This window comes from Barbus barbus (genome assembly GCF_936440315.1).
Source record: "Barbus barbus genome assembly, chromosome: 12".
NCBI classification, from domain to species: Eukaryota; Metazoa; Chordata; class Actinopteri; order Cypriniformes; family Cyprinidae; genus Barbus; species Barbus barbus.
Window position 1 is genome coordinate 25,859,313 of NC_136740.1, and position 14,259 is coordinate 25,873,571.

Genomic DNA, 14,259 nt, shown 5'->3' on the forward strand with positions numbered 1-14,259 from the left:
AAAAGTACAAAAGCTGTTACTAGGGTGGTACCTTTCAAAAGCTACACAAAAGGTACAAAAGTGTACCTTTTGAAAAGGTACTGCCACCGTGACAGCTTTTTTACATTTATTTCTGGGAGCGTAGTGTATTTTATCCTCCTGAAAGTTTCAGGGCCCTTACCTCAGCGTGCTGTCCATCAGAGGTGAACAGGTGAGTGACTGTCATCTCATTTTTAGTGAGAGTGCCTGTCTTATCGGAGCAGATCACATTACAGCAGCCTAGGGAGGAGAGGGAGGTTAATAAGAGATTCTGATTTCCATTAAATCATTCAAATGTCAAGAGAAAATGGAAATGAGGCCCAGTATTAAAAGACACCTACATAATGATGTTTTCCCATATGAACACAAACAACATTTTTGTGGAGTTAAAACACACCCTTAACTATGGTAAAATGTAAATGTATGGCTTCAAGTTGTAACAGCTTTACATGTGGCTCACCTAATAAGATTTTGGAGCTGAAACTACTGATTTCATAATTTTTAGTTACATAAAATATAATTAACTATTTATTAAAGGGGTCCTATTATGCTTTTTCACTTTTTGAATTTTAGTCAGTGTGTATGTTTGGGCATAAAAGCGATCTACAAATTCCACTCCAAAGGGAGATATTTCGTTTTTAAAAAATTCCCTTTTCAAGAACTACAGCGAACGGCTCGTTTGGACTACAAAGTTGTTTTCCTGTATTCAGTGACATCACAAATTTTAAATCCCACCTACGGAAATTTGGATGGTTGAGGAGAACTCTTGGTTGAGCTCTGCACATTTCAAAATCGAAACCACTTTAATATGTCTTGCAATATCCATGCATGCAAAGGTTCTGCACGATCCTCGTGTTCAATATTCTCGAGGTCTGAACGGATATAGCAATATTGACGAACTTGCTGTTTTGGCAAGGGGCAGGGCAATACTGAAACGCCATCTAAGCTGTTCATCAATCACAACGCACTGCGACAGCTAACCAATCACAATACATTTCGTTTTTCGGAAGGCGGGCCTTCATCAAACCCGGTACTAATCGAGTCGTTTGTGTCAGGCTGGGTAGAAAGGTATTGTAATAATGTAAATTATGTGAAAAATAATGCGATTTTATTCACCAAGCATGAGACCATGTTCTAGTACACCCCCAAAACAAAATCAAGACTTTGTAAAAGAGCATAATAGGACCCCTTTAAAACCGTTTCAGTCCTGGATGGTGATTGATTGTCCTGGATACAAGAACTTTTCTACATTCTTTGCTCTTAAGCATTCTTGTATTACCATCTGCAATTAGACAAACACGAAGCTACATTCAAATATTGTTTTGTAGATAAACTCCTCTGCAAATTGTGACAAAACAATCCTAGTCGTGACCCCGTTAACAATATACTGTAGCCACAAGGGTTTTATTCCTCTGCTTGGCAAAAGTGTTTTTTCATAATTAGTAAAGAGCCATTAAGTCCATCACATTTGAAAATGGTTCTAACCATAGCAATAAACATTTCTTAAAAATGTTAAAATATTACTGCCACCCACAAGATCATCTGGACCTGATTTAATGCGTCTACTCTGCATTAAATTAGTGCATGTTCAGTGCGACTGTGGCTGGTCACTTGACTCTGTGGGCTGACTGATTCTCATATGACTCACTATGTAATGCCACTGAGGGGAGAAAGAAGCAAAGTGACTTTTTTGTTCTCCTGTGAGCTGTCCAAGAGGAAGAAACTGCACAAGGTCTTTGTCTGAACATTAGACAGGAGGTATTATGACAACAGATTACAAATCATCTATGGCATGCCCTTCTGTATTTAATTGATCAGTGTTTTGTTTTGTGAACATTCATTCTTTCTGTTCTGATAGGGTAATAGATAGCATGAACATTTTTCATTTTATGAATGTAAATTTAGGACTTTATAAGACATTAAGAACAATTCAATTCAATTTTCAATTAAAGTTTATTTGTATAGCGTTTTACGATACAAATAGTTGCAAAGCAGCTTTACAGAAAATTAAGGGTAAATTTCAGGATTAGCAAGTAAAGAAAACATAAGAAAAAAAATTGGCGTAACAATACTCAATTACTTGTTACTTTATTTTAAATTTTTTATTTTACAAATGGCTTGAATGCTTGAATATCTATGCTCTCAACCACCAGAACATAGAAATAACTTTTACTGTTCTGATCACACTACAATAAAGTGATGAATCTTTGTCTTGTTTTCCAGCACAAATGTCTAAAGATCCTAAAAATCAAGATACATTTACTTGAGAAGCAAAATCACATAAGTCTTGCTGATCACAATTAATTAATTTATGATTAAAACAAGAACAAATATCTGCCAATGGGGTCAGAAATATTTAAATTTAAACAAGTTTTTATTCGCCAGCAACAGCTTGACATGCTGCTTCTTGTTATAAAAATAAACTTACTTAAAGGTGCCATAGAATTAAAAACTGTCTTTACCCTGGCATATTTAAATAATAACAGTTCTGTACATGGAAATGACATACAGTGAGCCTCAAACACCATAGTTTCCTCCTTCATATGTAAATCTCGTGATTAAAAAAGACCACTGAAAAACAGGCCAATCAGAACATAACACCGACTGTGACGCAACAGTCGGGATCACTACGCCCCCAACATTTGCATAAACCCGCCCTTGTTCTAAGCCGGCCGAACCATCAGAAGCTCTGCAGGTATTGTAAATAAACAAGCGCGGACAACAGCGAAAATAACAAAATAAATTTTATGTTCCAGGCCGTGCAGGGGGTGTGAAGTGCAGGGATGGGTTGGTGTCTGTATTCAGAAAGGCACAGAAACCAAATAACGCGAGCCACTAAAGGGACATGGTTAGCTCCTTGCTAGCGGTAGCCTGTTACAGTACATACGATTTCACTCTCAGTAAGGAGAGATGAGGATGATGGCGAATGACTTACAGATCCTGAGCACCACTGACAAGCATCTGATCTTGTGAAATGTGTGGTAAGTACTGTTGCTCCATAATGTAAACATAGTTTGTGTGATCGCATCTCTTGAAAGTGAAACTATAACGCGATCGATGGATCGTTCAAAAGCAGTTTCAATGCCTCGCATATTAATAACGGCTCCCTGATGCCCGTGTTTTATAATACAGTATAATTACCCGACGATATAACTGCGAGAGAAAGTATTTAAATATATATTTTCCTCCCTGTGCTTCCTTCTTGCTGATGAGCCGTACTGTGAAACAGCCAATCAGAGCAGAGCTCATTATTATTCATGACCCTGCCAAATCAGCCAATAACAGACCGTTTCATTCTAGGGAGAAATCCTAGGGTTGTAAATGGACATGTAAAATCGTTTCTGGAGATTTTTTGCCCTTACCTAAGCCACATACCTTCTGTGTAGATATCAGAGAACAATTTAAAATATTGTATCAATGCATTCTATGGCACCTTTAAATTTAGTTTAACAAAAATAAAAAATAAGACTTCACGTGTTTAATTTGCATCTCAAGTAAATCTCAATTTAAGGAGGTTTAGATTTTTTTAATTGGAAAACAAAAAAATACTGGGGAAGATTTTTTTTTTTTTTTTGCAGCGCATGCAACATTTAATGCCATCATTCTACAAATTTAAGACTTTCTGCTCTGATTTAAGATCTTTTTAAGACCCGCAGACATTCTGTAATTAGCACAGAAAAATTAAAATAATAAATACCTTCTAAATAGCTTTTAGAAAGAAAGTCATTTAGCATTTTACTAAAAATTAATTGTAGCCAAATTAGCCAGGTAGCAATACAGGCAGGTTGCGTGCCATGCCCTTAAACTCGGATAAATAAACATGGTTTTTGGCCACTAAAGTGTACTTTGAAATCATTAGAACACAAGAGACTAATGTAATTTAATACATTTCAATGTTTGACTTAAAAGACACTCGCTGACGTTTTACAAGATAAACACTTTTTGTACTACATTGGGTCACCACCACATGATGTTCAAAGCAAGGTCTGGGTCATGTAGAAATGTAGAACATACTCAGCGTCTCCACTATAGGCAGTTTCTTAACGATTGCCCGTTTCTTCACCATCCTCATCACTCCCAGTGCCAAAGTCACCGTCACAACAATGGGGAGGCCTTCTGGGATAGCTGCCACAGCCAGGCTGAATAGAAGAGCAATGACGTAAAACTTAAAAAGCCAAAACCTGCACTACGTGTCATGTCACATGCCTCCCAGTAACATCTTTCTCTGTGATGGACTCACTGATTAAAGACATACCTGACACCTATGGTGAACATGTCTAGAATGTACTTCCCCTGAAGCCATCCAACCATCATGATCACCCCTGAAATTGGAAATATATTAGTGCCGTCACAGAGAACGAATACAGGATATGACAGAACAGAAATTAAGGTTTGCATTTTTAATGAGATGGTATGCATCACTAACTCATGAAAGTGCAATGAATGTTAATTGGACAATCTTAACAAAATGTCTACCGATTATGCCGAAGGAATAAAGGGAGAGCTGTTTTCCCAGCAAATCCATGCTTTTCTGTAATGGGGTTTTAGGAGCCTGTTTAAATAACAAAAAAGGAAAAAAATAAATGTGAAGCAAAGATGTTTTTTGTTTTTATAATGTCTATCTCTCTGGTTTATGCTTGATTACCTCCTCTGCTTGCATCATCTTAAAAACTTCACCAAATTCAGAATTTTCTCCAGTGCCTATGACAATGCCCTACAATTTAAAAGCAAAATGATTAAAAATGTGTGCAAATACCCAAAGGGACAAAAACAGAAATGTCTGAATCAAAATCTTGTATAATCTCTTTTTTCACATTTTCTAATTATGGGAGAATTAATAAATTAAATCACTAAATAAATACCATTTTAATTTAATAAAAATAAATAATGCATCAATATTCAATTATTTCCCACTAAATTAAAAATAAAACAACAAATGAATTAAATATCTCAGTGCTTGGACATCAGAAAAACAAACTGTGTGACTTGACGTTAAACTTCAGCACATTTCACAACTCACTAATAACTATGGCACAAACATGTTTTAAAGGGGCCTTTCATAAAATTTGCAATGGGATATTGTGTTATTTTTGGTGGTACCCTGTGGTTTGATTCATCAAATTGCAAATACAAACATGTAATAAAACCTTGGCATTCCCACAGGGCATCAGTGAAATGTTACCTTATTTAAACGTTTATCTAAAATGCTTTCAAAAATCAGTTATACTAAAGAAAAACATAAAACAAACAAGCAAGCAGTGGGGAATATGTAATTCTATGAATGAAGGCAGTTTGAAGTACGAGTTCTCAAAGGAATTCTGTGGATGGTAGATAGATTGGGGTGCAGGACTAGTGAAGTATGAGATGTAACTGTACCTTGGCTTTCCCACAGCGGACAAGAGTACCCATGAAGGCAATATTACTGCGGGACGTGATATCACCATTGGTGGCAGCCGGCTGAGGGGCAGAGGTCTTGGTGGAGGGGGTGGTCTCTCCTGTCAAACTGGACTCATCAACTGACAGATCCATCGCCTGCAGGGCAGTGAAAGGTCAGCTTCACTAACAGGCCATTAGAACGTTGCAGCTGTTTAAGGCCCAAGCATTTCTACCACTAACTGCCATTCCATTGTGCAATCTGGTAAATCTTCAAGCACATATTGTTCTAGGATATTTTTGACTGCAACAGTGTAATAGTAACAGTTTACGTGTACATAATTTTAATTAAGTCCAACTCTGGAGCCTTCTAATAACACCCAAATATACCTTTGTTTGGACATTCAGTTACAGTGAATATTCTGAATTAAAGGGATAGTTCACCCCAAAATGAAAATTTGCTGTTAATTTACTCACCCTCAGGTCATCTAAGGTGTGGGTGACTTTTTTTCTCCAGTAGACCAGAAAAGAAGATTTTTAGGTGAAACCGTTGTCCTTGGTGATTCATAAAATGGAGGTCAGCGGCTGCCGGTTTTTGAGATAAAATTTAAATATATAAAAACAAGTCCAAATCAATACCCGTGGCTCCTGGCGATACATTGAGGTCTAATGAAGCGAAACGATCGGTCTGTACAAGAAAATGAACACTATTTACAACAGTTTTACCTTTAATCCTGAGCCTGGGCAACCGTCTGTCAGCGCGTTCACGACTGTCTATAGAGCGCGACCTCTCGGTGCCCATGACAACGGATTCACGGGCGCGATACTGATGACGCTATTTATTTACAGAGTGAGAGAACACGTGAGGAGAGCTTGAACAACAAAGCTAAAGTTTAAAAGTTTATGCATTGATTAATCTCATGTTGTGTGTGTTTGTGAGGGGGGGTGTATACAATAAACATTACAGGAAACTACTGCCGATTTTTTACTATTTAATTTTACTTTTTTACTTTAATTTTACTTTTTTTAAACTTGTTCCAGCATCCAGGATAAGCACAGGTAAGTACCATTTTGACAAATAATAAAACAGGCGTCCTCTATCTCTATCGTGAATTAACTGTCAGCTCCAGTGTGACTATCTATCAGTGTGAGTAGCTCTCCTCACGTGTTCTCTCACTAAATTAACAGCAAATTTTCATTTTGGGGTGAACTATCTCTTTAAGTGTCTGCTTATGGCATTAGTAAGGTTTAATGGTTTTACATGATGCTTACATAATCAGAGTATGACCAAATGATGAAGAATATTGTTGTGCATATAAATACAATCACTATGTGCATAGAAGAGAAGGAGAAAGCAAAAAGGAGAGATGTTACTATCTGTCTATATCCATTCACACCTCGAACAGGCGCATGTCGGCTGGTACTCTCTCTCCGACTGACAGACAGACGGTGTCCCCAGGCACAAGCTCTCGTGCCAGAAGGTGCTCCAGATGTCCTTCTCGAACACTAGAGGATAGGGAGAGTTGGAAAGAGGGAAACAGAGATACTGCTTGTTGAACGGTTTGAAATTAGGCCAGTGAGGTCGTATGGACAGACCTTGAGATTCGTGCTCTGGGGGCTAGACAGAGGTCAAATAGTTTTGTTAATGTACCACCAACAGTCTTGGAAATAAAAAAAACACTTGTTGCAGGAAATTTATTTGTTAAGCCAGATCCTATTCTAATAGTCATTTGTTTTTGACATAGAAATCTATTAAAGCTTTCAGAGCTGTGGAAGGAAAAGCACTTTTTGAGTTTTGTAAATAATGCTCACCAATGGCATTCTGGAGGCACAAGTTTCCCCAGCTCCTCCAGGGATTTTTCTGAGCGGTATTCCTGAAATGAAGCAGAGCAGAGCTGACAGTAACTGTCCACTGCCCTTACACTCTCACTACACCTCATTAATCTATGAGACTTCGAGTTTTCCCAAAAACCTTCAAGTTCCCCAAAATATTTGGACAATTGCATGCGTTGTAAGGTCTATCGCTTCACATGAGTGATGTCACATCAAATAACGTCACATGAGGTAATGTCAATGTATGTTGGATTTACCTGTACAAAGGCAACTGTAACAACTATAATAATGGCCTGCAAAAAGAATGATACACGAGTGTTAATGGACCAATCCAGTACTTCAAGGAAATCAAATGTCTGACAAGGGGAGAGAGCAGGAACTTACCACGGTGATACTGACGGCATCATCAAACTGACGCATCAACACACTGATGACAGCGGATGCCAGCAGCAACAGGATGAGCGGGTCTTTAAACTGGAGACCAAAAGAGAGAGAAGATAATTCAGAGACTGCATAGGGATGCAATACTTCTCAGAATTCATTGTGTCCCACATCTCAAGGTGAAGTTCTGTGTTTATCTGTCTCGGGGCTTGAGGAAGAAAAATCAATGTTAGCTATACATGACGGAAACAATTATTGACCTCTGTGTCATATAGTCTGCTTTTTCAGATACTGCAGACACACACATGTCTTTACAGATGGCAAGAAACCAAAGCTCAAACTTATTTACAATACTGGTCTTCTATGCTTTGGGACTAAGTAGTAGTTAAATTTCATACATGCATACATATATACACACACACACACACACACACATACAGAGAGTATATAAACTTGACCCTCTAACACTAGCTCTATTCTATTATCTATTCTATTTTGATTCTATCTACTTTTTATTTAAAAAATAAAAAAAAATTTGCTACACATACTCGGACATATCCAGGCCTTGTCACAGCACTTACATATTGTTGCTCTTTTGTTTGTTTGATTGCTTCTATTGTCCTCAATTGTAAGTTGTTTTGGATAAAAGCGTCTGTTAAGTGATTAAATGTTAATGTATATAGTAACATGTATATAAAGCATGTAGTTAGGGCTGCCATTAACGACTTTTTATTTTGATTAATCTATCGACTAATTTATCGATTAATCTAAACGATTAATTTCCCACAAAAAAATAAATAAATCAACAATTTTACTTAAGAATATTTTATTAAACCAAATGAAATCCTTTTTTAAAGCAAAAGTAAAGTGCAACAGAGTGCAAGAAGCAAGTGTCCATCTCATAGTCCAAATCCCTGAAACCAAAGTTCAGTTTTATAGTGCAAGAATGACAACATATCCATGTGTTCTAGTCTACTAATAATACAATTATAATCAAAAGACACTTTTTAAAAGGAGTATTTACCAGAAATATTATTTACCAGAATTTATTTAGGTGAAAAAATGTAAATGTGCAGTATTTCTTAAAAAAATAAAAGAAATATAAAAATAAATTTTTTAAATATTAAAATCAATTAATTGGAGATGCCGTTGATTATGTAAGGAATAATTGACGACGGGCCGTTGAATTATTAGAAAAATAATGCACACCCGAGGTGGTGATGCGGCCACGACGCGAAGCGGAGTGGCCGTTACACCTCGGGTGTGCATTATTTTTCTAATAATTCAACGGTCCGGAGTCAATTATTCCGCTTATACTACGGTTGCCACACCTCAAGACATCGATCAGATTATATATTTCAAGGGATTCGTCCGGTTTTTCTACTTAAATCGCTATTGTGAGTAGGATTATTTCTTCCGCATCTCATCCAACGACTCTTTTGCTAGTTCCAAAACGTCATTTTAAAGCTGGCAATGGAGGCTTGAGCCGTTGATAGCAGACTAATGCAGTTAATAATGAAGTTATTAGAAAGAGAGCGAGAGAGACAGAGACACAGAGAGAGAGAGAGAGAGAGAGAGAGAGAGAGAGAGAGAGAGAGAGAGAGAGAGAGAGAGAGAGAGAGAGAGAGAGAGAGCGAGCTTGTATGAATTAGGCTACCTCTGTGTGTCCCTCAACAGTGTTCTGAAGCACCGTCTCTAAACTGTAAGTCTGCTTTAAGATGCAGCGCTGTTATTACCTCGCTAGTGAGAAATGTCATGTGTAGCCTTTAAGTTGCTACACTAGGCTAACTGATAAAATCGTCAGGGCAGCACTGACAACGATGCGAAGTGATATGGAACTGTAATGCGGTCAAGAAAGCTGCCTGGAACTACGTTCGCCGTGCGTTTCCCTGAAAATAATTGCACACCTCAGAACGTTCGTCAGCCAATCAGATTCAAGCATTCAACGGCCCCGTAGTATAATCAAATTTAAAATGGAACCATTAAAATGTAAATCAGAAAATAATGGAAAACAGAATTTGGTACAGATAAAACTGTAAAACTCAATTAAATTTTTTTGTGGTAATAAAAATAGATGTAAGTGAACAATAGCTTTTAAAATGACTTAAAATACATATATAATAGCAATGATGCAATAATAATTAGCTCAAATAAAGTATCAAAAGCAAGAAATCATATGGTTTTATTGAACAAAACTGTTAAAATACATAATGTATTATAAACAATTGAGCTAATGTAGATTACGCACAACAACAAAGGCCTGCAGGGGGCGCCGAAGTCCTGACGATTGTTTTTACACATTACTGTGCAATCTAAACCTTGTTTAATATTGATCAAGCACCAATTCAATTCAAATATCCACACTGTAAAAAATTTATGTGATTTTAACGGTAAAAACTGTGATGCTACAGTAAAAACCTGTAAAATGGTTAATGGTAAGTTCCTGTAAAAATTTACTGGGAAAAACGTAAACTGACCTTCCCAGAATTCCCCCGAGTTGCATTTCACATTTTTGTTTGAATTTGATGTTTTTTCTTTGAAATAACTATGTTTCTTCTTAGTTTTTTTCTTATCAGTTATGTTTATTAGGGTTGTATGTTACATCTAATGTTGTTAAATTAATGTTTATTGCATATTTCAGTTTAATAAGTCTCACCATGATGGTGTTTAGTGCTTGTGTGAATGACACTGTGCACCTTCTATATATGTTATTATTTAAATGCTGCTTGTGATGGGCTTTGGTTCATCATGTGACTTTCTCATCACCACCTGCATTTGGTGGTTATCAGTGTATTTCAAAAGGTACAAAACAGATTTCAGTACTTCAATAGGTTGGTATATTAACATTATATCAGTTAATGAAATTATGGTATTTAACTGTAAATTTAAGTTAAAACCTAAAATGTTCTTACCATATTTTTTACGGTAGAATTCCGGTAACCACAGCTGCCAGTTTTTTTACCTTAAATTTTACAGAATTTATTTTACAGTGCACTTAATCTTTAATATTTGGTCATTTCTTTAGGACAGAAATGCTATAGCCACTGTAATTAAATGAATATGTGGACATCAAAACGTGTAAACTCAGAGTGAGGGTTTGAGCTTTTATTTTGAAATCGCGATGTATACTCCTGTGTTTGTGTAGATTTATAAATGATTTACCTTACAAATCTGATGAAATGGCACACGTTGCGTTCCCAGGTGAACGTTATAATAAACCCAAACTCACAACAACATGCAGAGATGGAGTTTGAGACGGTCCTCACATGTAAATGATAACAGTTCCTGTAGAACTACTGTGAACGGAGCCGCTGTGTGACGCACGCATGTAAATAATTAAAGCGCATATACTGTGTTAGAAGTGCGTCGCATATAATTATTTAATTAAATAATAGCGTTTGTGAATTTACAATGCTTAATTATGATTTTTAAATGCGTTTTATGGTTTCTCGTCCGTGACATATGCCACTTCCTGTATTTTGCCAGTTAGTCAACGCCAGCAAAATGGCGTCGATGATTTTTTTTTTTTTAAATCGACTAGTCGACTAAAATCGACGAATCGCAACAGTCCTACACATGCAGTATAATTTTTTAGCTACATCACCCATCCCTGTGAGAGGCATGTGTCATGCAAAGAACATCAATCATAGACAAGGTCTAGAAATATATTAGTTTCCAATCTGCAAAAAACTATTTCATATTCGACTCAAAAACTTCCAAGTGTTCAGTCCAACACTAAATGGAATGCTTGCGGTGGAGTGACACTGTTTAGACATTAAATTTAGTCACGCATGTAATTTGGCTTATTTCAAAGTCCCCAAGATTACCCGATAACCAATGGCACCAGAAAGAAAGTCTGATATGTTCTGGTCTGTGAAGCATGGGGCGTTAAACGGGGAGGGTGCCTGAAAGTGAGACAGAAGGGGGGCAAGAACAAAACAGAAAAGAGAGACAGAGGGAGGTCGGCACATCCCAAAGCAAAAAGAAAATATGAAGTGACCGATTAAAGCCATGACAGCTTGTTGCTTTTAAAGCGACTCTCTGAAACTCAGTGATAGCTCAGACAGCCTTGTTCACAGACTTGGACGCTTTTTACTCGCCCAGAAAACAAGTCTTTTCTACTCTGAACAGCAGAGGTAAGACAAAGGTGAAACTGGCAACTGAGCTGTGGCTGCAAGAGAAAATTAGTGTAATCACAGGTGTTAAATAAGACGTGAAGAAGCCTTTGTAATTGCAGAGAAAAAAGATTAGCAGTAATGAGAAGAAAAGGCCAATCCATCCTTACAAAGAGTAATTATCAGCATTAACCACCCAGTCGCACTGAGCATTGAGACATGACATTTGTGCTACAAATTTACCCTTGTTATGACTTACAGCTAGAAATGTTTTACACAAGCTTTGCAGTTTATCGCCTTCATCCTTTGTGGTTTCCCGAGTGTTATGCATCCCCATTTCTCTAAAAGTGCGCCACCTCTGAAGAGGGCCCAGGTGAATGTGGGAAAAAAAACAATTCCTTCCAGTTATATAACTATACTTAGCCAATCAGCACAATCCTCCTGACCAAGGTGGACTGAAATGTTTCACAGAGGACATCGACCTGTCTTCGCTACATTGGAAGACAGAACTGGATGAACTGGGTTGTTTTACAGCTTTAAGGCATATTCAAAAAAAGTGTTATTTTTGCCACAAGACTTTAAATAGAAACAATGCAATGTTACGCTTATGGACCCCTTCAAATCATGTGTGAAAATTCACCGTTCTTTTTCATACAGTGTAGGTCAATAACATTTGTAGGAAAGAACAAGAATAACAGGGCCGGCTAGAAATATTGTTGTTGTTTTTTTTTTTTTAATAAATCACAATCTTCATTTGAGAAATCTTGATACTGATTCTGAATCTACAACCCTACAACAAAATAAGTCAATTTACATGTGTTTGCAGTCTCAACTTAATGAGGTGAAATGGCAAAATAATGCCAAAATCCACAAAAGAATGCCAAGAAAATATTTCTTTGTATTGAGGTTCCCTCAGAGGTTGCACGCAAAAACATATAGCATGACCAATGAAGTCTGATTCACAAGCAAATTATTCGTGTGAACCAGTAAATTTCAGTGAATCAAAAACATACAGTACAAACTGTGTAGTTCACTTCACAAACTACTTATTTGAGCCATTCATTCAAAAAAGAACGAATGACTAAAATTTAAATGATTTTTATTTAATTGATTCTAATTTATTTTTTTATATAATCTTAATAAATTTTAATTAAGCAATGCTTAGAGTTGATGAATTATTTAATCTGATTATATATATATTTAAATTTAACTTAAAGGTTTGTGTCCATTGTGTTTTTTGCTGTGGTACCAAAAATGTTAAAATTTCACTTAAATTTCCTGAAATTCTGGAATTAGCAAGTTAAAGGAACACCACTTTTTTTGGAAATCGGCTCATTTTACAACTCCTGAAAGTTACCTAGCTGGGGACTACTTTCAGGCATTGCGTAATATCATTGTGCCTGCTGCACTCATGGTACGGCAGCAAAGTTTCTTGATGACGCCGGAATGAGGATATAGTTCCTAGCCATATCGGCCTAGAAAATCCCAACTTTTCATTTTCCGTCGGCCTTAGTACCCGATGTAACTACAAAAGAGTCTAGCTTTAAATAGGAAAATTATCGAATGTCTTTGGTCATTTTTGATGACCAAATGCTAATGGTCTAATCCAATTCAATGATCTATGCTAAACTAAGCTAAAAGTGCTACCGCCAGACCCGGAGATCGGCTGAATGGATTCAAAAACGGTAAAACTCAACTGTTTAACTCTAGGGGAGTTGTAAACTAAGCCTATTTTCTAAAAAAGTGGAGTGTTCCTTTAAGGATCAATGTTTTGTTTTTTGCTTGTTACAGTTTCTGTCAACCAACCTGAGAGATATATTTTTTCCAGAGTGGTTCATCTTCACTAATGTCAAACTCGTTCCATCCGTGGTAGGCGCGACGTCGTGTAACCTCCTCCTGTGTGAGACCGAACTGCAGGTCAGCCTAACAAAAAGAGAGACCAAGAGAATTAAGTCAGAAAAAAACTGCTTTCCCAAAATAAAGCTCATCAGATGTGTAACCATGACAACTGAGATTAGCCACTAACATGCTGGAGCCATGGAAACAACTAATAAAGCCAGTGTCCTGGAACTTGAGCCTTAGTGCATCTACTATTAGATAACTGTCACCAACAATGCATTTCTGCTCCCTGTGCGAAGAAAGACCTTGAGACCAGAGCACTGTATCGTGAACTGGAGAGAGCATAAAAAAAAAACTTGATCGCTGCACCTACAGACCTGCTGTCTGAGCAATATTAGGAATCGCGCTGAGAACAACCAAATCTCAACAAACTGGGAAGCCACGAGGTCTCCTTTGCTTTCCATGTTCAGTTTACACTCAAAAAACATGGCAGCTTTTGAGGGTACACAAATGAAAGACACATTGTTTTATTTTCTATTAAAATTTTACTACCCATGGTGCATTATTCATGGTTAAAGTGCTTCCCGGAGACTGTGGCTGAATGTTGATGACAGTGGATGAATAAAGGTCTTCTGGGAGCAGATGGTCATGTCAGTGTGGTGATGGACATGGCACTACAAGCTCTATCATCCACGCTGAG

At 37.1% G+C, this 14,259-nt stretch overlaps 1 protein-coding gene across 1 annotated transcript in view; it reads right to left on the reverse strand.

Moving 5' to 3' along the window:
- The window catches only part of LOC306878162 (calcium-transporting ATPase type 2C member 1-like), a 45,465-nt gene that overhangs the window by 15,234 nt on the left and 15,972 nt on the right, over positions 1 to 14,259 (reverse strand). Inside the window, exons 3-13 of the mRNA XM_079430326.1 lie at positions 13,527 to 13,643; positions 7,609 to 7,698; positions 7,482 to 7,517; positions 7,204 to 7,265; positions 6,789 to 6,897; positions 5,395 to 5,550; positions 4,664 to 4,732; positions 4,495 to 4,570; positions 4,274 to 4,340; positions 4,033 to 4,157; positions 161 to 258 (exon numbers count right to left, since the gene is read on the reverse strand). Coding sequence (XP_079286452.1) covers positions 161 to 258; positions 4,033 to 4,157; positions 4,274 to 4,340; positions 4,495 to 4,570; positions 4,664 to 4,732; positions 5,395 to 5,550; positions 6,789 to 6,897; positions 7,204 to 7,265; positions 7,482 to 7,517; positions 7,609 to 7,698; positions 13,527 to 13,643 — 1,005 coding nt within the window. The remainder of the gene's footprint in view (positions 1 to 160; positions 259 to 4,032; positions 4,158 to 4,273; positions 4,341 to 4,494; positions 4,571 to 4,663; positions 4,733 to 5,394; positions 5,551 to 6,788; positions 6,898 to 7,203; positions 7,266 to 7,481; positions 7,518 to 7,608; positions 7,699 to 13,526; positions 13,644 to 14,259) is intronic.